The 21,824-nt window shown below is 43.3% G+C and overlaps 1 protein-coding gene across 17 annotated transcripts in view; it reads left to right on the top strand.

Moving 5' to 3' along the window:
• The first annotated feature begins 1,443 nt into the window (after window positions 1–1,443).
• The window catches only part of TNRC6A (trinucleotide repeat containing adaptor 6A), a 101,842-nt gene continuing 81,461 nt past the window's right edge, over window positions 1,444–21,824 (top strand). For 8 of the 17 annotated variants that reach the window (XM_070064558.1, XM_070064564.1, XM_051847523.2 and 5 more), the window contains exons 1-2: window positions 1,444–1,986; window positions 2,408–2,455. In XM_070064558.1, the coding sequence (XP_069920659.1) occupies window positions 1,982–1,986; window positions 2,408–2,455 (53 nt within the window). In that variant the 5' untranslated portion in view covers window positions 1,444–1,981. The remainder of the gene's footprint in view (window positions 1,987–2,407; window positions 2,456–21,824) is intronic. The other 9 variants (XM_051847527.2, XM_070064565.1, XM_070064561.1 and 6 more) reach the window with 5 other exon arrangements.

Genomic DNA, 21,824 nt, shown 5'->3' with positions numbered 1-21,824 from the left:
GGGTTTCTTAACCTTGGTGCTACTGGCATTTTGGTTCAGTGTGCTGGGGCACTGTCCTGGGCATTGCAGGATTGTTCTGGAGAATGTCCTGGCTTCTACACAATAAATACCAGTCGCACTCAATGTGACCACCAAAAACCAGATATTGCTCAATGTCCCCAGGGGTGGGAATTGGTGGGCAAGTTGCCCTGAGAACCACTGAGATAGTCAAACCTCAGAAAGTCTAATTAAAAAAAAAAACTAGCTGATCTTAACAGCTGTGCAAATGTTGATAAATATTGCTGTTTTCATTGCCTTCTGCTGTTGTGGAAAATTATTCATAAACCTGGTATGAAAACATATTGTGCTACACATATATGTTCATTTTTTTTAATTCCTAAAAAATATGGTAATGTATTTTTTAAGTAGAAAGGATCATGAAAGAAAAACAAACACGGGATAATGGCAAGAGAAGAAAAGTCACTAGGGTTTCTGTGCTTCGGTGCCCCCCTATTTATTTTTTTTTCCAAAAAAAAAAAAAAAGCGTTTTTCACATGCTTATAGTATAAGAAGAAAAAACAAACTAAAAAAAAAAAAAAAAAGCTCCTTGTATCATCAGTTACCATTTGGGGTCCTGGTTTTCTATCTTCCTGGCATTCATTCATCAGCTTAGTCACTACATTATCTTTCTCGGAGAGCACAGGGAGTGGACAGTGCAGAGCAGTTTTGCTTGTTTTTAAAGGGGAGAGATTTGAGCATGCCTGAAAGCCCGCCGAAGGGCGTGGGTTAGAGAAAGGCAAATGGGATGAGCCCCCCCGCCCCCCCCCCACCGGGAGGTTTCTGAGAAGGTAAGAGGGAACGGGGTCCTTGGCACGCAGAAGGAGCTGTCATGAGGGGAATGTCCGTGTGAATAATGTTATCCGATTGTATCGACATGCACACTGTATCCACCTGTAAGGGATCCATGTGTCTTGTTGTATCTACACGGATACTTATTTACTTCGTCCACACCTACACCTCCCCACTTACTCCATTGTAACCACCCCTCCGCCCCCACGCCCGTATTCCTCCTCTACATCATCTTGACAATCTCCGAATGCAGACCAGAAGCCGTTTCTGAAAGCCACGTCGTCACGCTGGACATTTTGCTCCTCTGACAGCTTTTTTTTTCACCATCATCCATGCCACGGCTGCTGGGTGACATGTCTGGAGATGCCCAGGGTGATGGCCCGGGCAGGCGTTCGTGCCCCGGGAATTGTTGAGTCAAAGGGTGTGCGAAATTCGGTGGATTAAAAAAAATCGTTCCGAAACCTCACAAACCGCCTCCAGGTATGCATTCTTTACCTGAGAAGCCCGGAATACCTGGCCCAAGGTCAAAAATAATCAGGAGTGGCCGAATTCAAAAGCCGCGCGGGCTCCTGCGGCAGGGATTAGAATTTGCGGTTTAGGCGATTTTTTTTTTTTTTTTTTTTTTTTTTTGGCTTGTGTGTCAGTGGGGGATGGGCCGGGCGGCAGGGAAAGGAAACTTGTGTCGCAGCAAAGAAGGTGGAAGAGGAGGAGGACGAGGAGGAGGAGGAGGAGGAGGAGGGGAGGAACCCAAGCCAAGCCGGCCGCGGCGACAACGGCTGAGCTCGGGGCTCCGAGGGTCCCCCTCAGCCGCTCTCCCTGGCACCTCGGAGGCCGTGACCTCCACGGAGGTCCCGCCGGGGGTCGAGCGCCACTCCAGGGCGGTTGCCAAGGGCTTGCCCCGTCTGCGGGTCCAGTTGCTAGGGCCTCCATCTTGGGACTGGTGGCCGCGGCGCCCCCGGAAGGGGTTGCCGAGCGGGGCATTCACTTCCGGTCTGGGGCCTGCGGCGGCGGCGGTGGCGGCGGCGGCGGCAGCGGGTCGGTGTAGAAAATGGCGCTGGTGCAGCGGCTCGGGCCTCTCCCCGCGGCGCTGCGGAGGGCTTGAGGCTCGCGAGCCTCATTCACCGCGCCCCACTTGCTCGTGCACTTTACACACATGAGGTGAGCGGCGCGGGGGGCCTCCCTGCGGGCGGGAGCAGCCTGGGGGCGCTGCCGCAGGGCCCGCAACTGCGGGCGACGGTGATGACGGCGCCGGGGCGTCCCCGGGACCTCGGGCCTCGGCGGGAGGGCGCGGGGCTGCGCGGCTGCGGGGAGCCGGGCGGGTGGCCCGGAGGGGTTGCGCCTGGCCGCGCCGCCGGGGCCGGCCCCGGGGGGCTGCGCCTGCCCGCGCCGCCCGACCGCAGTCCCGGCTGCAGCCCGGCAGCTTTGTGAGCCCCCTCCCCCGCGGCTCCCCACCCCTCCCCCATCCGGCCCCCGGCGCGAGCCTCTGCCGCAGCCACTCGGTGTTCACGCGCTTCTCGTTCTGTTTTTTGTTTGTTTGTGTGTGTGTGTGTGTGTGTGTGTGTTTTGTGTTCTGTTTCAGAGAATTGGAAGCTAAAGCTACCAAAGACGTAGAAAGAAATCTTAGCAGGTAAGATGGGCGAGCTTTGCGTCTCCCGCCGCGTTTTCCTGTGCGTTCCCACCCTGGCTCGCCCGTTTTCTGGGTTTCCAAGTTCCCCTGTGTCATTTTCTTTCGCACGCAGGGAGCAGGCATTGGGGAGAAGCGGCCTGAGGGAATACTGGCTGGAGGGATTGCGGGGAGATGCGTAATGACGCGTGTGTGCTTTTCTTTTATTATTATATTTTTTGTTGTTGTTAAAAAAAAAAGCCAAAAGCAATTGTTGTAAACTTAGTTAAAGCATTCTCACCCTTTTAGAATTTAATTAGGGGACTTGTGCATTAATTACTATTGTAAATGATTGCAGGCATTGTGTGAGTCATGATTGAGGCGGCCCTTATGGCGGGCTGTCAAACTGTTTTGGCTTCCCCGTTATTACTTTGTAGCTCAAATTGTTGCCTTTATAAAAAGATACTATGTGTTCGTTTTTTTTTTTTTCAACACTTTGTAGTCAGGCGGATTCTGTTGCATTGGAAACAGTTTTGCCCTTGAACTTCAAGCAAGCATAAACTGCGTTTTGTTTTTCTTTTGAATCTGCATTTGAGATTATGTTCTTTGCATGCTTTTTATTTTTACTCAACTGGTAAAATAATTAAAAATCTGTTCCCGGTAGGTGGTTACCGTTCTTACTGGGCTTGAGTGCTTTTGCACTGGGAACTTAAAGCAGCCACAGCAAAGGGAGGGTTTTTTGGTTGTTGTTTACATGAGCCTTTATGGAAATGTTTGGCTTTATTGAGCTGTAATTGCTTAAGCATCAGGGGATTGCACTGTACTTAACTCTTTTTCACATTCATTTTCTGTCTTTTGCTTTCTTATTCACCTTTTTTCTTTTCGAATTCTATTGGGACACTCAGGAGAAATTAACCCCTTACGGGAACTACTGTCTTTCACTTGGACAGAATTAAATAAAAAATTCTCCAATGGCAAGTCTTAGTGTAGTTTGTGCTTGATGAGTGTTAGTTTTAGGGTTATGTTGGAGTTATTAACACTGTTCAGGTCACCTGCATATTGCTCACCATGTACAGTTGTTTCAAACTGCTGCGTTTGGGAGCGTTGTAGGTACTAATCTTTGCAGAGAATCCTTAAGGAATCTTCAGCTGGTGAAGGGTGGTCACCATTGGTTTACCCAGGAAAAGACTGCTACTACTCAAAGAAATTATGGCATCATTTAAAGGAAATTAAGACTGACATCCCTGCCTGAGTAACAGGTAGATATTTGCATAGGTTTTGTTGTCAGAAGCTGTTAAAGAAATGTTGATATGGAATCATTAAAGAAAACAGACTGAGTTCTTACAGTATAATTTCAGGAGCATAGAGGAGCTTGGGGTTTGGGTCTGTTTCTCATGCTTTTGTCATATAATTGTGTCATAATTCTTATGAAGATGTTCTAGGATTGGGTTAAAAATTTTCTATAGGACAAGTATAATTTTCATGTGCTGTTACCATTGGCCAGCCATGAATCAGTTTGAATTCCAGCTCTGCCACTTTTTTTTTTTTTTTTTTTTTTTGACAGGCAGAGTGGATAGTGAGAGAGAGAGACAGAGAGAAAGGTCTTCCTTTACTGTTGGTTCACCCTCCAATGGCCGCTGCGGCCAGCGCACCATGCTGATCAGATGGCAGGAGCCAGGTGCTTCTCCTGGTCTCCCATGGGGTGCAGGGCCCAAGCACTTGGGCCATCCTCCACTGCACTCCCTGGCCACAGCAGAGAGCTGGCCTGGAAGAGGGGCAACCGGGACAGAATCCGGCGCCCCGACCGGGACTAGAACCCGGTGTGCCGGCACCGCAAGGCGGAGGATTAGCCTAGTGAGCTGCGGCGCCGGCCTCTGCCACTTTTAAAATATGACCTTGACACTTGGCGAGTCACTTAGCGTGTCAGTCTAATCTATAAAATGAGAAACTTGGACCAACTAGTTGCTAAGGTTTGTTAGGCCTCTTGGGTTATATAAAAAGGAGTCAAGTGCTGTCCATGCCCACAGAGGACATGTACAATCTAATAGGAAGACTATAAAAGGCACATAAATAACTGTAATATGATGTAGATGACATAGGGGTCAAAAGTAGATGCCATCCCATTCATGTGCTTAAGGATCTTCAGTTGGTCCAAAAAGCACAAAAAGGAAATGCAGGCATCTGGGAGGTTTTAAGGCAGTGTGTACTAAGAATCCAATGAGAGGAGCATTATTTAAAATGAGAAGTGTTCTGAGGAGGGAGAGAAGCAATTAGGTGGTCAGATGCTGCCGCCCCCCCCACCCCCAACAGCAGTCTTTATAGACTTTAGTGCTCTCCCCAGGAGGCCCAGGCAGTGTATTTGGTTAATAAACACTTATTGAGTGTCTTCTGTATTTCAAATGCAGGATAAGGTGGGGGGGGGGGACTTGGGGGAGGAAAATGTAAGGGGCAAAATTTGTTGAATGCTTCTTAGGGACCTGGCACATTTGCCCAAGGACTTTATGTGGAGTCCTCTGATCTTTGAGAAATGCTGAGAGGTGGGTGCTATTATTATCTGTTTCACACAAGAATTGGAGGCATAAAGAGTTTAGGTAACTTGCAAGAGACCATACTGCTGGTAATTGAAACCTGGCAGACTTCAGATGGTATTTATACTGTCTCTTACTAGAGGCATGGCTCTTCGCCCTTGAAAAAATGGAACATTTCTTTTGGGAGGTAAAACCCACACATGCATACCATGTGTCTGGATCAGTTTCTCGACCTAGGCCCTGTTGACATTTTGGAGCAGATAATTACTGTGAAGACTGTCCTGTGCATTGTAGGATCTGCAGCACCTGCCGGTAGCACTCCCTGCACAGTTGTGACAGTCAAAAATGTTTCCAGATATTGCCAGATGTCCCCAGGGGTGGGGGTGAGGCAAAATCACCCCTGGTTACGAACTACTGTTCTGAATCTTCATTTGGATTTTTCATGCAGAAACCCCAAGCCTTTAGATGTTGAATTAATCAAAATAGCTTTTAATACCATGGGAACGCAGCCCCGCTCGTGCGGACTGTCAGTTTGGAAGTCTAGTTTCTGAATGTCAAAGAGGTTCGGCGATTTTCCTTTTCCTCTGCTGAGCAGCAAATCTTTTTCAAGATGATGTGCCAAGTAGCCAGTTCCAGTTAAATAAAACTGGCACAAGGGATATATTTTAGTTTGCTATCCCAGGTAAATTGTCTTTTAAAATTCACTGTTGGGCCTTAAAGTGGTCACATTTATGTCAGTATTGTGGGCAGTTTTAAGAAGGAGCTCTGATGTGTAAGAGTGAGCACCCTTGGGATCAGTTTTGAAAGAGCAGAAGTCAGAAAAGGGTGCAGGATCCAGAAGGCTCAAGAGGTTTTGGTGTAGCTGACCTGTTATAAAAGGCACATGTAGCAAAGTACTTGAAGGTTCTTGAATGTCAGGTTGAGCAGTTTGTGCACCAGTCTTTAGGTGTGAGGAGCCATTGCTTGCCTTTGGGTAGGGTATTAATGGGATAGGGATTAGTGATCAGATTTATTTATTGGTAGATAACTAATGGGTCTAGGCAAGAAGTGAAGGGCTGAATTAAAGTGATAGTAGAAAAGAAGTGAGTTACTGAGAAGGTGGACTGTGGGATGTGGGGTGTGATTAGTTGAGTCAAACTACTCATACATGGAGGGGTTGGGGTTGGGCTGCTTCTAAGGTGTGTGGGGTATTGACCGACCCCTGAACAGAATAGAGGTCAGAGCAGAAATAGGCATTTGGGGAAGAGGAGCTAAGTTACATTTTCCAGTTAACAACAACTCTAGTTCAACAACAGATCTATTTTAAAAAATACTTTGGAAGCCAAAGCCATGGAATCATTGAATATTTAAAGCTGGACCGTAAGCTTCCAGATCAGTCAGTATTGTGACTCCTTCACTTTTCACTTGAGAGCACTGATGGAGACAAGTCCAATTTAGTACGCAAGGGTGTATTCTCTTAGCAAGTGACAGAGCTAAGTGGGTTTTGTGTCCACTCTAAGTGTCCTTCCCATGAAGCACTGTTTTAAGTTACACAATAGATAAAATACAATTTTGGTTTCTCCCTTCTTTCTGAAAAAGGAGTTACCTCAGTATGTTATGCCCATTCCAGTGGTGAGTTTAATGTGGAATCTGTTGTCTGAAGTAGCACTTAACATGCTTTGCGATTTTTTTTTTCCCTCTAATATACAACATTGGTAAAGGTACCGTGTGCCAGTAATGTGACCTCTGAGGTGGGGCGCTTGTGTGTGGGACACTTGCCTAGAACAGATGCAGCATCAGAAGAGGTGAGGGCAGCAGGAGGAAGCCAGGGCAGTGCATCTCCCTGGCTAACGTGAGCTCTGGACCTTTATCTGCAGGATAGGAGTGAGAAGGATTACCTCCTGATTTTGTTAGGCCTTATTTTTTTTTCTTGTTAATATGCCTTGCAGATTAGGAAGTTCATTTAGGTATCTCTAGCAAATTTGAATTATAAACATAAAAAACAATACCATTCTGTAACCTGTTTTAAGTTTTGGTCTCTGAAATATATGAAAGTATAAATTGGAAAGACTTAAAGTCCTTTAGATTTCTGCTTTGTGACTAATTCAAAAGTGTTGCCCATGAGCAGAAAGACTAAAATGTAGACTTACATATAGACTTATGATGAGTGGATCACAAAAAGTCAAGAAAAGGTACCCTTCTGGTTTAAACTTTTATTTTTTAATGTTTTTAAAAATTCATCTTATTTGTTTGAAAGGCAGAATGACAGAGAGAGGGAGAAAGAGAAAGAAAGATCTTCCCTCTACTGATTCACTTCCCGATGGCTAGGGTTGGGTCAGGCTGAAGGCAGGAGCCACCTTGTCTCCCCTTTGGGTGGCAGGAACCCAAGGACCTGAGCTGTCCTGCAATGCCTTCCCTGCCATATTAGCAAGGGGCTGGATAGGAAGTGGAGCAACCAGGAATGGAACACTTATATCTTTTCCTAGGTGTACCAGCTATATTAATATTTTGCCACATTTGTTTTATCATGAAACATCACCCCAAAATGTGGCAAATGTGGCAAAATGTGCCACCTAAGAAGTTTAACTTTATTATTAGGTCCATATTCACATTTTCCTAAAATTTTTTGTAGTGCTTTCCTTAAAAATGTGTTTTTTCTCTCAATTTCTTAATTCAGCACTGCGTTTAGTTTTGTATCTGAAGTTTCCTTGCATCTGGGGTAGCTCCCTATCCTTTTTGTGACCCCCTCCCCCCAACCTTTTTAAAGATTTATTTTATTTGTTTGAAAGACAGTTACAGAGGTAGAGACAGAGAGAGATGTCTAAATCTGCTGGTTCACTCCCCATATGGCCGCAAGGCGGGAGCTGCACAGATCAGGAGCCAGGAGCTTCTTCCAGGTCTCCCACGTGGGTGCAGGGGCCAGGGTCTTGGGCCATCTTCTGCTTTCCCAGGCAGAGCTGGATCAGAAGTGGAGCAGCTGGGACTCGAACCACTGACGCCCGTATGGAATGCCGGTGTTTCAGGCCAGGGCTTTAACCTGCTGCGCCACAGTGCCGGCCCCTGTGCCCCTTTGATGACTGGCATTTTGGAAGAGTCTAAAACTTGTTTCTGCAGACTTCTGTTTGGAGTTGTCTGATTGTTTCCGTATGATTAGATTCAGGTTGAACCTTTTTGGCAGGAATAACCCAAAGGTGATGATGTGTTTGTTCTCAGGGCATCTTACCAGGCTTCCTCAGTATTTTTAAATAGATTAGCTGAAAGCTTATCTAATATTTTTATCTTTACACTGATTCAGTGTTTCTTTCATTTTAGGAAATGCAAAACAATTAGTTTAAGTGGAGATAGACTTTTAAATATTTGAGGTTATAATAATAACAAGTCTTCAGTTTAAATTGGTTGTAAGGTTTGTTTTTATGAAGCGTTATTCTGAAGGTAACTCCCTTATTGTGGGACATAGAAGTTGCTTGTTTTTAGCTTTGACTGTGTTGAACTGATAACTCTGGTAGGAAAATGAAACAGGCTGGGCTTGTAATACACAATTCTTAAAAGAATGTCCCATTGAAATTGGAATGACTATACCACCAGGACAAGGGTTCTCATCCTGGGCTCCACAGAGAGACTACAAATGGTATGAAGTAGTCTGAAAAAATTGTGTGCTTAAAATACACACACACACCTACCTTAGCATTTATCAGATTTCAAAAGGTCATTACTTTTCAAAGACTGAGAAACATTACAGTGTAGGGAGGTTGTTAGAGGAGCTGAATAGTATCAGTAAAAGGGAGATTTTTGAGATTCAGAAGAGAGAAAGCTCAAATAAGGCATGGTTTCTCTCTATATTAAAAAAACATGAAACTATAGTTTACATTTCTTATTTAAGATGCCTTATTTTAAACATGATTTGCATACTCTGTATATGTGTTTGGGTTGGCTATGAAGGAGAAACCTTGCCATTTCTGCTCTTGTAACGGGGAAAAGCATTTTGAATTTTCGGCAGTAGGATGTTATGTGAGGATGACTCAGCTTACTTCCCTTTTCAAATGGAATGTTCAAAACAGATTGAGACCTGGCTGTGGAATTTTATACTTTGAACTTACAAGGTATTTTCTGCAAACAATGATTGATGGGCTTTTGTATACTAGCAGGCAAGAGGAGGCTAACTTGTTTGTTTCTGCTTTCTTGTTGGTGGTTTTCAATCAGTGAACATTAGTTGGGCAATTTGCTGCAATGATATTGAATATTTTTGTAGTTATGACATCTGTATTTTGTTAATACGGGTCCCTCCTTTTCTCCTATTTTTAAGTTTCCCCCTAAAACAAGTGTGTGTTCGTCAGAAGGAAATGTTGTATATGATATTTAAATATGCACTGATTTAAAATATATGTTTAACTATTACTTAGTTGTTTGTTAATGCACTATACAGAGGTTGTCATAGAAATATAATGTATTATTCTACTTGTGACTCCCTCGGCTTTGTGAGGCATATAAGTGAAAAATGCTAGTTTTTAAAAACAATTTTAAGATTTATTTATTTACTTGAAAGAGTGACAGGGAGAGTCATTGAGAGCGTCTCTCCATTGGCTCACTTCCCAAATGGCTGCAACAGCCAGGTCTGGGGACCAGGCTGAATCCAGGAGCCAGGAACTCCATCATGGTCTCCCGCATGGGTGGCAGGGGCCCAGGGTAGGCATCACCCACTGACTTCCCGGGTGCAAAAAATCTTACTTTGTAAAGATAGAAGGGGACATAACATTGTGCATTTTCTGCACTGCAGCAGTTAATCATCCTCATGCCACAGTTTAGAGTGTCAGTCACTATTTCTTAGAAATCTTTGCTAGCTCACCAGTGACTCTGGAACTGAAGCCCTGATTCCTACTTGTGCTTAAGCTCATCTCTTCAGCAGTAGCCCTTTAAAAACTCCTTTTTAGAATGCATCCCTTAATTTCTCCATCAATTTTTTTGTAACAGCTTTACTGATAGGAAATTCACATGCCATAAAATCCACTGTTATGCAGTGTGTGATTTAGTAGAATTACAGTTGTGGAGTCACCATCACTAATTTCAGAACATTTTCACCCCCTGGGCCAGTGCCATGGCTCACTTGGCTAATCTTCAGCCTGCAGCGCCAGTACCCCAGGTTCTAGTCCCAGTTGGGGCACCGGATTCTGTCCCGGTTGCTCCTCTTCCAGGCCAGCTCTCTGCTGTGGCCCGGGAAGGCAGTGGAGGATGGCCCAAGTGCTTGGGCCCTGCACCCGCATGGGAGACCAGGAGGAAGCACCTGGCTTCTGGCTTCGGATCGGTGCAGCGCCGGCTGTAGCGGCCATTAGGGGAGTAAACCAACGGAAGGAAGACCTTTCTCTCTGTCTCTCTCTCTTTCTCACCGTCTAACTCTGCCTGTCAAAAATAATAATAAAAAAATTTCTTTTCACTCCCTACCCTAAACTCCATACCTAATAGCAGTCACTCCTGTTTGTCCCTCGCTCCAGGCTCTGCCAGCCACTAGTCTGCTCTTTGAATTTGCCTGTGCTGGACATCCATATAAATGAATCATACCGCATGAGTGTCTTTGTGTCAATCCTACCTCCTCTAAGATCCTATGTTCAAGGTTCATGCAGGTTGTAGCCTGTATCAGTTTGTGAGACGTATTCCATTGTGGGGTTATGCCACATTTTGTTGATGGACTTGTGGGTGGCTTTCACTTGGACTGTCACGACTGAAGCTGTTATGAACGTTCATGTACCAGTGTTTGTGTGGCCTGTGTTCGGTACTGTGAGATGCATACCTTGAGGTGGCCTTGCTGGGTTATGTGGGAGGAACTGCCAGGCAGTTTCCAAAACAGTCAAGCCATTTCTCTTCACCAGCAGTGTGTGAGGGTTCCATCTTCTGCACATCCTTATCACCACTTGTAGTGTCCTTTTTGATTATAGCCATCCTAGTATTATGGTTTTGAGTGACTCGTGGTGTTGCCCATCTTTTAATGTCATCCTTGGCCACTTGTATATCTTATAGTGAGAAATGTCTATGTGCTCATTTTTTTAGTTGGGTTATATGTTTTCTTCCATTGTATTGTAAGATTTCTTTGTATAGTTTAATAGAAGTCCTTTATTTGATACATGATTTACAAATATTTTTCCATTCTGTGGGTTTTTGTTTTACTTTCATTTAAAATTTCTAAATTTTATTGACATAAAAATTGCACATTTATAGAGTAGCAGATGATGTTTTGACATATGTATGCATTGTGTAAAGTTCAAATCAGGGTAAGTAAATGTATCTCTTCAAACATTTATTATTTGTGGTAAAAACATTCAAATCCTTTTTTTTTTTTTTTTGAAATATAGAGTATATTATTGCTCTCTGTGCACAGAATATCCTCACTTCTATAATTGCAACTTGAAACCTAATGGCCAACGCTTCCCACTCTCTTCTCTCTCCAGCCTCTGGTGATCACTGTTCTCAACTTCTGTAAGATCAGTTTTTTTGATTGCACATAAGTGAGATTGAACAATATTTGTCTTTTTTTGCTTGACTTATTTCATTTAACCTAATGTCTTTCAGTTCCATCCATGTTGTCACAAGTGACAGGATTTCATCATTTTTATGGCTGTGTGGTATTCCATTAAGTAAATATATATATATATCACATTTTCTTGGTCTATTCATCACATCTTAGGCTGTTTCCATTTCTTAGTTGTTGTGAATAGTGTTGCAATAAATATGGGAGTGCATGACATGCACTGTGACTGCTGGTCTTTTTGATATGCTAATTTTATTTCCTTTGGATGTATACCTATTAGTGGGATTGCTAAATTATATGGTGTTTCTGTTTTTAATTTTTTGAGGATCCTCTATACTGTTTTCCATAGTGGCCAGATTAATTTATATTCCCACCAGTAGAGTACAAAGTTTTTTTTTCTCTGCATCCTGCCAGTGTTTGTAAGCTTCATCTTTTTGGTAATAATCATTCTTCTTTGTGGTGCCTCTTGAAATACAGAAATGAGGCCGGTGCCGCGGCTCACTAGGCTAATCCTCCGCCTTGCGGCGCCGGCACACCGGGTTCTAGTCCCGGTCGGGGCGCCGGATTTTGTCCCGGTTGCTCCTCTTCCAGGCCAGCTCTCTGCTGTGGCCCGGGAGTGCAGTGGAGGATGGCCCAAGTGCTTGGGCCCTGCACCCTATGGGAGACCAGGAGAAGTACCTGGCTCCTGCCATCGGATCAGCGTGGTGCACCAGCCGCAGCGCGCAGACCATGGCCGCCATTGGAGGGTGAACTAATGGCAAAGGAAGACCTTTCTCTCTGTCTCTCTCTTTCACTGTCCACTCTGCCTGTCAAAAAAAAAAAAAAAAAGAAAGAAAGAAAGAAATACAGAAATGTAAAATTCTGTTTGTCCAGTTTACATATTTTCCCCCTGTGGTTTGTGCTCTTTGTACCCAATCTAAAATCACGTAGTTCACTCATGGTGCGTTTTCCTTGAATAGTTTTAGAAGTTGAGCTGTTCCATTTAGGCCTATCATCTATTTTCAGTTACTTTTTGCATATGAAATGAGAATTCCAGCTTTCTTCTTTCTTCATTCTGTCTGGTTGTGCCAGCACCATTTGTTGAAAAGACTTCCTTTTGGCCCTCTTGCTGATCAGCTGATCTTAATTTGATGAGTTCTGTCTCTGGACTCTGAACCACTCATCACTATGCCAGTTCTACACTGTCTTGAATACTGTAGCTTTGTAGTAGATTTGAAGTCAGGAAGGGTAGTCCTTTGCTTTTGTTCTCTTTCAAGATTGCATTAACTGTTCTGCTTGCATTTCTGTATGAATTTTTGGATCTACTTGCTAATTTCATCCAAAAAAAAAGCAGTTAGGATTTTAATAGGAACTATGATGAATCTGTAGATCAGTTTTGACATCATTGGCATTTTAATTATATTCAGTCTTCAGATCATGAACATGGAATCTGTTTCCATTTATTTAGGTCTTTATTTTTTTAAGAGTTGTCATAGTTTTCAGTGTACAGTCATGCATGTTTTATGAAATTTATTCCTAAATATTCTATTTGATGCTATCATAAATGACATTGTTTTCTTGATTTAATTTTTGGATTGTTCATTGCTGGTGTATAGAAATCCAGTAGATTTAAAAAAAAAATTGTTGAACTACACATAAAAGGTATTTACAGTGTTACCATTTTAAGTGGCATAGTTCAGTGGCATTAAATACATTCAGACTGTAGTCCAGTCATCACCACCATCCATCTCCACATCTCTTCACCTTACAAACTTGAAACTCTGCACCTGGGAAGCAGTAAACTTCCCATTCTTCCCGTCCGCCCCAGCCCCTGGCAACTACCATTCTACCTTCTGCTTCTCTGATTCCTTTAGGCACCTCATTAGTAGAATCATCAGTGTGTGTTCTTTTGGGACTGGCTTATTTTGTTTAGCATAATATCTCCAAGGTTCTTCCATGTTGTAGTATGTGCAGGCTGATTGATTTTCATATGTTGATCCTGTATCCTGCAGCTGGGATGAACTTGTTTACTAATCCCAGTAGTCTTCATATATGTGGATTTATTAGGACTTTCATGTCATCTGTGACTAGAGATAGCTTTTTATCTTTTCCAATCTTGCCCCCACACCTCCACTTGATTTTTCTGACTAGAAGTTCCAATACAGTTTTAAATAACAAGTGGCAAGGTTGAACATCTTTGTCCTCCTTAATCTTAGAGGAAAAACATTTATTCTTTACCATTAGGGATGATAGGCTGTGAACTTTTTTGAGATGGCCTTTATTAGGTTTGTTTTTTTTCCTAGTGTGAGTGTGTTTGTCTTGTGATGAATGGGTGCTGGATTTTTTCAAATGCTTTTTCTTTGTCTGTACTCCTTTGTCTTAACATACTCTATTTGGTTTTCATGTTAACCAACCTTGCATTCCTGTGAAAAGTCCTGTTTTGTGTAATCCTTTTTATATGTTGCTAAGTTTGATGTATTAGTCTTTTGCTGAGAAATTTTGTGTTTGTATTCATAAGGGTTATTGTTCCCTTTTTTTTTTTTTAAAGATTGATTTATTTATAAGTCAGAGTTACACTGAGAGAGAAGGAGAGGCAGAGAGAGAGAGAGAGAGAGAGGTCTTCCATCCGCTGGTTCACTCAATAGTTGGAGCTGCGTGGATCCAAAGCCAGGATCCAGGAGCTTCTCCGGGTCTCCCATGTGGACTTGGGCCATCTTCTACTGCTTTCCCAGGCCATAGCAGAGAGCTGGATTGGAAGTAGAGCAGCCAGTACTTGAACTGGCACCCATATGGGATGCCAGCACTGCAGGTGGCAGCTACTTGCTATGCCACAGTGCTGGCCCCAGGGTTATTGTTCTATAATTTCTTTGTATCTTTGTTACCTAGTACCCATTTTGATCTAATATGAAATCTAGGCCATTAGCTGTTGGTTTGGCATCTACTTTATTCGGCTACAATCTTTTTTTTTTCTTCAAAAATTTTATTTAGTTTATTTGAGAGAGAACAGAAACAGAGTGAGATCTGTCATCTGCTGGTTCACTCCTCAAATGCCCACAATAGCCGGGACTGGACCAGTTCAAAGCCAGGAGCCTGGAACTCAAATCTGGGTCTCCTATATGGCTGGCAGAGACCCAATTAGTTGAGCCATCACCCGCTGTCTCCTGCTGTGTGCGTTAGCAGGAATATTGAATTCAGAGTAGAGTCGGGATTCAAACCCAGGCACTTAGAATGGGATATGGGTGTCCCAATCTGCATCTTTACTGCTATGCCAAATGCCTGCTCCTATAATAACTATTTTTTTTAAAGATTTATTTACTTACTTGAAAGAGAGAGAGAGATCATCCATCCACTGGATCACTCCCCAGATGACCACACAGCCAGGGCTGGACCGGGCCCAAACCAGGAGCCAAGAACTTCATCCATTCTCCCACCTAGGGACAGGACCCCAAGTGCTTGGGCCATCTTCTGCTGACTTCTCAAGTGCATTAGCAGGAAGCTGAATCAGAAGTGGAGCAGTTAGGAATTGAACCTGTGCCCATTTGGGATACTGGCATCAGAGGTGACGGCTTACCCTACTGCGCCACAGCAATGGCCCTCATATAATTATTTTTATATATTCAATTCCATTTTTACTGTATGCTCTCCCTCCTTTGGTTGCAGCCTTTGTGCCTTAGCCATAGCCTAGTGCAGCATTTTATACCAAGTCTTTTGTAACAATTAACGTACACTTATGTGCATCTGTTAAGCAGGTCATCAGTATTGCCTAGTTTAATCTTCATAGCCACCCTTTGAGGGAGTTACAGTTTGAGACCTCCTATAAATTAGGAGATGGAGGCTTTAAAAAAATTAAATAAATTACTTAAGTTACACAAGTAGTGGGGTTGAGATTTAAGTCTACTTTTATTTGACTTTGGACCCAGAGCTCTTCACTGTATGCTGTGTTATCTAGGAAGTGTGTGTTTGAATAGATGGGAATTAAACCCATCCTTAAAAACAGTAGAATGTGGGTAGGAGTAAAAGTGAAAAGAGTGCATTTTTGGTGGTGACAGTGGGGTTATAGTGTTAGTAGAAGCAAGGAAGAGGAATTGGCATCTAATTAGAGTTGCCCAGTGCCAGAAAGTACAATACAAGTAGAGCAACTGGTTTTTTCCCCTCCTTGGACCAGTAATTAGTCCTATTTGGAAGAGTGAGATTAACATCTAAAATAATTAGAACATGGTACTGTTTAATTAGAGGTCAAGGGTGAGGCTAGTATGGGCTGGGAAGAATCTTGAAGGAACTAGTAATTAAGCTAAACCTCAAAAGAGGAGTAGGATTTAGCTGGTAGATCTGGTAAACTGGGTTTTGGGTCAGCTTTACCACAGCCTTGTACCATCTGACAAATCACTTAGGTCCTCTGATCTTGAGTTTCTTTGACTGTCAGAGGGAATCATGTCAATTGTGTTTCATGGTTGTAGGTTTAAAAGCAGCTTGTAAACTGTAGAGTACATCTGTCATTATGGTGGGGTATTTATTATTTCCTCAATTTCTAATCTCACTAATTTTCCCCGGCTTGATCTTTTTTACTTTGGAATATTTTTTTTTTTTGTTTAAAGATTTATTTATTTATTTGAAAGAGTTACACAGAGAGAGGAGAAGCAGAGAGAGAGACAGGTCTTCCATCCGATGGTTCACTCCCCAGATGGCCGCATTGGCCATAGCTGCGCCAGTCCGAAGCCAGGAGCCAGGAGCTTCTTCCGGGTCTCCCACTCGGGTGCAGGGGCCCAAGAACTTCGGCCATCTTCTGCTGCTTTCCCAGGCCATAGCAGAGAGCTGGATGGGAAGTGGAGCGGCCAGGTCTCTGACCAGTGCCCATATGGGATGCCAGCATTTCAGGCCAGAGCATTAACCCACTGTCCACAGTGCTGGCCCATTAGAATAATTTCAAATATAGAGAAATGCTGTAAGAATGGAACAAACAATCCCTGATTAGCTTTCGCCATTGTTCCTTAGATGTTAATATTTCATCACATTTGTGTCATTCCTGCTTTATATATATATATATATATATATATTTACCATTTCAGAGTAACTTGCAGTGTGATACCCCTTTATTTTGCAAACTTAAATATTTCCTAAAATCTAAGACATTTCCTTAGTAACTATATTACCATGATAAAAATTGGGAAAGTCACATTAGCACAGTAATTTATTTAGTAGAGAGAGGGACAGGGAGAGAAAGGGGCAGGCGTTTTTTGGGGGGGCACACTCCCATCCACTGGTTCATTCCTTAAATACCTATAATAGCTGAGACTTCTGTGCCAGCTTGGTAGAACCAGGAGCCAGGAACTCAGTCACATCTCCCATGTGGATGGCAGAAACCTAATTACTTTAAGACATTACCTGCTGCCTTACAGGGTATACATTAGCGAGAAGCTGGAATCAGGAGCTGAAGCCAAGAAGGGAACCCATGTACTCCCTTGTGGAATGCAGGCACCCTAATCCACCTCTTAATTCGTAGGCCAGTCGCCTTCTCTTGGAACAGTCTTAATATTAAACTGATCTACAGACTTTATCCATATATTTCCAGTTGTCTAAATAATGCCCATTAGAGCAAAGCAAAAAATTCTTCCGGGTAGGGATTCAATCCAAGATCACAGATTACTTTTAGTTTTCTCGTACTTAGTTGCCTGCATTCTGGATCATTTTCTTAATCTCTGTTCTCTAGATCCTTGATACTTTTAAGGGAATACATGTTAGTTATTTTGTAGACTGTTCCTCATGTCTAGATTATGATATATGTTTTGGCAGGACTAGTACAGATCTGATGTTGTGTTTTTCTTAATACATCGTATCAGGAGGTGCATAGTATCCACTTAGGTCATTACAGATGATGGTAACTTCAACTGTTTGGTTATGGTGGTAGCTGTCAGGTTTCACCACTGTAGAGCTGGTATTTTTCCCTTTGTAATTTTTTATAAGATTTTAATTCATTTATTTGAGAGGTAGAGTGACCAACAGTGAGAGGGAGAAACAGAGAAAATGTCTTCTGTCCGCTGGTTCACTCGCCAATGGCCGCAACGGTCAAGATGCGCCAATCCAAAGTCAGGAGCCAGATGCTTCTTCCCAGTCTCCCATTGGGTGCAGGGGCCCAAGCACTTGGGCCATCTTCTATTGCTTTGCCAGACCACAGCAAAGAACTGGATTGGAAGAGGAGCAGCCAGGAGTAGAACCGGTGCCCATATGGGATGCCGTTGCCACAGGCGGAGGATTAACCTGCGCCACAGTGCCAGCCTCCTGCTTTGTAATTAGTACTAATATGTTGAGAGATCCTCTCAGAAGATCTCTCACAAATACCTTGTGTCTCATCAGTGTTCTTGCCAGGATCAGTGAATTGTTAAATAACGATCTTTTAAGTCCACCATTGTTTCTACATTAGTTGATATTGTCTCCTTTACCCATTCACTGACTCATTCATTCATGCCATTATGGCATCATCAGATATTTTATTCAGTGGTTAATAATTCTTTATTAGCATTATTTATGTATTTTTAAAAAGACTTATTTATTTGAAGAGCATAGTGAAAGAGCCAGGAACCCCCATCCAGGTCTCCTACATGGGTGCTGCCTTTGCAGGTGCATTAGCAGGGAGCTGGAGAAGGAAGTGGCGCAGCCAGGACTCAACTGTAGCTCTGAGATGGGATGCTGGCAGTGAAAGTGGTGACTTAAACTTGTGCACCACAATACATGCCCCACATTATTTACATTGTTGCTCAAAAGTTCCCTTTTAAACCCAATCTCCTTTTTTTCTTTCTTAAGATTTATTTATTTGAAAGGCAGAATTACAGAGAGGCAGAGAGTGAGAGAGGTCTTCTATCCACTGGTTCACTCACCAAATGGCTGCAACAGCTGGAGCTGGGCCAATCTGAAGCCAGGAGCTTCTTCCAGGTCTCCCACATGGGTGCAGGGGCCTAAGGACTTGGGCCATCTTCTGCTGCCTTCCCAGGCCATAGCAGAGAGCTGGATTAGAAGTGAAACAGCCAGGACTTGAACCAGCACCCATATGGGATGCCAGCACTGCAGGCGGCGCCTTTACTGGCTATGCCACAGTGCTGGCCCCACCTCATTTTTTAAAAAAAGATTTATTATTTGAAAGGCAGAGTGACAGAGAGTGAGAGCGCAAGTGTGCTTCCATCTGCTTGTTCACTCCCCTGTGTTCACAACAGCCAAAAGTGGGCCAAGCTGAAGCCAGGAGCCAAGAACTCCAAGCTAACAAGGTCTCCTATTTGGGAGGCAGGGGCCAATGATTTGGGCCATCTTATGCTGCTTTCCCACGTGCATTAGCAGGGAGCAAAGTAGTCAGAACCAGTGCTCCTATATGGAATGCTGGCATGCAAGCGGTGGCTTTACTCACTGAACCACACTGCCAGCCTTATTTCCTTTCATTTTAACAACAAAAGATGACTTTCAGAACCTGACACACACACACACACCCCATTTAACTATAAACTTTTATGGCTGTTTCGTATTGGGAATGTAGAGGAGACCTTATTAATTGGTTTTGTAGCTGCATAACACTCCATTTCATGGAAGCATCAATTTTATTTGAATAATTTTGCATTTGCAAGTATTTACCTTTGATGGTAAGGAGCCACCAACATATCCCCCCACCTGTGATTAGTTTCTTTGATACATTTTTTCTTTAATCTCTTTGTACCTCCTGATAAGAACTAGTCTTCCTTATTTTAAAAACAAACTATAAAACTTCATTTTATCATGTACTTTTCATTTCAGTGACAAAATTTGAAGAACTGACCCAAACCCCTGAACTTACAGCCCCTAACTGTTTTTGCAACAGTTGGATTTCTGTTACTACTATAGGTGAAATTATAATTTTGAAGGTTATGGTACCAGTGACTACCAATAATTGTATAATGCTAGTCTGGTCTTGTGTTTAATTAAGGTAGTAGGACACAAATGAGAAAAAAGAATGGGAGGAGGGGACTATCGCAGGGAGACTAGGAGGAAGTAAAGTGGCACCGTGTGACAGAAGACACTGTTTAGACAGAAGATGTGAAGTGTGTATTTATAACTGGCCTGTAATGTTCAGCTGAGAAGTAGTTGCTCACCGATAGTCCGATTGTGCCCTCTCGAAAGTTACTTCCAGTTTTCTCTTAAAACAAAATGGAAACAGTAACTGCTTGCTTGCCTCATTGTTGTCATTTCTGACAACAGAGTCACCAGTTTAAAATTTTTGATTCTGAAAATCTGGAGCTGTCATTAACATGTCTCATTTTTGTCATTCCTGTCAATATTGTCAGCTATTGCAATTTATGATCATTTTGGATTTTTCCTTGCTTTTCCACGGTCACCATTGTGATGCAGTGCCTTGGATCTGCACCTGAATCTCTGCAGCGCTGTTCTTACCCTGTTTAGCCTACTTATTGCCTGTTGTTTTTTTTTTTTTAAAGATTTTATTTATTTGAAAGGCAGAGTTAGAGTCAAAGAGAGAACCTTCCATCCAGTGGTTCACTCCCCAAAAGGCTGCCAACGGCCAGAGCTGGGCCGATCCAAAGTCAGGAGCTTCTTCTGGGTCTCCCATGTGGGTGCAGGGGCCCAAGCACTTGGTCTATCTTCTGCTTTCCCAGGCCATAGCAGAGAGCTAGATGGGAAGTGGAGCAGCTAGAACTAGAACTAGTGCTCATATGGTTTTACCTGCCATGCCATAGCACCAGCCCCATTTATTGCCTATTTTTACCTAATGGTTTTCCTGCTTTTTGCTGTTCTGGTCAGTTCTGTCCCCTAAAATTGTCATCCTGACAGGTCTCTGATGTGCTGAGCTCATGACTTCTGTGCTCCCTTGCCTGAAAAGCCTGTGTACTCTGACTGCAGAAATTCTGCCTTCCTGTCCAGTCGTTGGGGTTCACTAAGGTGGCCGCCGGGACTTGATGTGGCTAGGGCTCACTACAGCAAGAGTGTACGAAAGAGCAGCTGCGGGAAGAGGCACCCAGGGTGACTCCAGGGGAGAGCTGGGTGCGGGTGTCCCCGAGTGTCCTCTCCGTGGAATCTGAGAGGACATGCTGAGTTTCTCCAGCATTAAATTGTAAGGAAGTTTAACATGTCTGCAAGGGGAGCTCGTTAGAAATTCAGTGCCCAGGGTTTCTTTTAGGTGTTAACTCTTGTAAGTGGCCTTTGCCTGACACGTGCCCAAATTCCATGCTTTCAGAAGCAAAGCAGGAGTTTGGGGTGAGCCATATTGTTGGACAAATAGTTTAGGCACAGTCAGGGGTGCTGTTAAAAGTCACTGTGTGATATTCTGTGGTATTGACTGAATCGTGGTTTAACTTTTCCCTTTTTTATTGGCTTTTACAGTATTCACCTTTGTGCAATTCCTGTTTAGAGGCTAAATTGGAGTTGATAGATAATAAGGTAGTGACATCTAAAAATTCATTAGGAATAGGTATTTCCAAATTGCTCACCCGAGGGCTTTGAGTGACTCCATATTTCCAGTAATAGTGTGCAAGGTTATCTTTTAAAGAGGTTGATTTCAGTGATGTTTGTGCTGTGAATGTAGGAAAAACTGGCCATCAGGCATCAGGAAGTGCAGGAGTCAGAGACATCCCTTCCCTGGTGTGTACTCTGCTGCTGAGTTAGGTCCTTGCCTTGCACTGTATCTCCCTGCCTCCTGGGACTCCTAGTGTCTAACACAAGTCTACTTCCAAATCTCAGATATACACGAAAGTAGAGTAAGGAATCTATGAGAACCCATTGCCCAGTTTTGGCAGTAGCCAACAATCTGTGAATCCCATTTTATTTTTCTCTCTTTTGGGAGAGTATAGTGGGGCTTGGAGTCATGAAAACAAATGCTAAGCATCTGACATTTTTTATAATAGATTATAAAAGTAATGCGTGCTAACATAGTGTTTATTTAGAGGTGTGCTTTTTAAAAATAACTCAGCTAAATACTTGCTCCAGAGTGGAGCAGCCCTGTTGTTTCTGTTTCTAGGTCAGGGGTGTTTCCCTGTGTCTTTCTCTAAATTTTCATTAAGACATTCAAACATGTACAGATACCTCACTTTAAAAAAAAATATGGAATAAGCACTGTTCACACTTCTGCAGCTTGCTTTTTTCATTTTTTTTTTTTATAAAGATTTTGTTTATTTATTTGAGAGTCAGAGTCACAGACAACAAGAGGAAGAGACAGACAGGTGCTCCCTCCGTTGGTTCACTCCCCAAATGACCACTATGGTCGGAGCTGCACCAATCCAAAGACAGGGGCCAGGAACTTCTTGCCAGTCTCCCACATGGGTGCAGGGGCCCAAGGATTTGGGCCATCTTCTACTGCTCTCCCAGGCCATGGCAGAGAGCTGGATTGGAAGAAGAGCAGCCAGGACTAGAACCGGCATCCCAT

This window comes from Oryctolagus cuniculus, chromosome 19 (assembly GCF_964237555.1).
Source record: "Oryctolagus cuniculus chromosome 19, mOryCun1.1, whole genome shotgun sequence".
NCBI lineage: Eukaryota > Metazoa > Chordata > Mammalia > Lagomorpha > Leporidae > Oryctolagus > Oryctolagus cuniculus.
The sequence above is the reverse complement of the archived record's forward strand: the minus strand, read 5'-3'. Positions and strand labels throughout refer to the sequence as shown.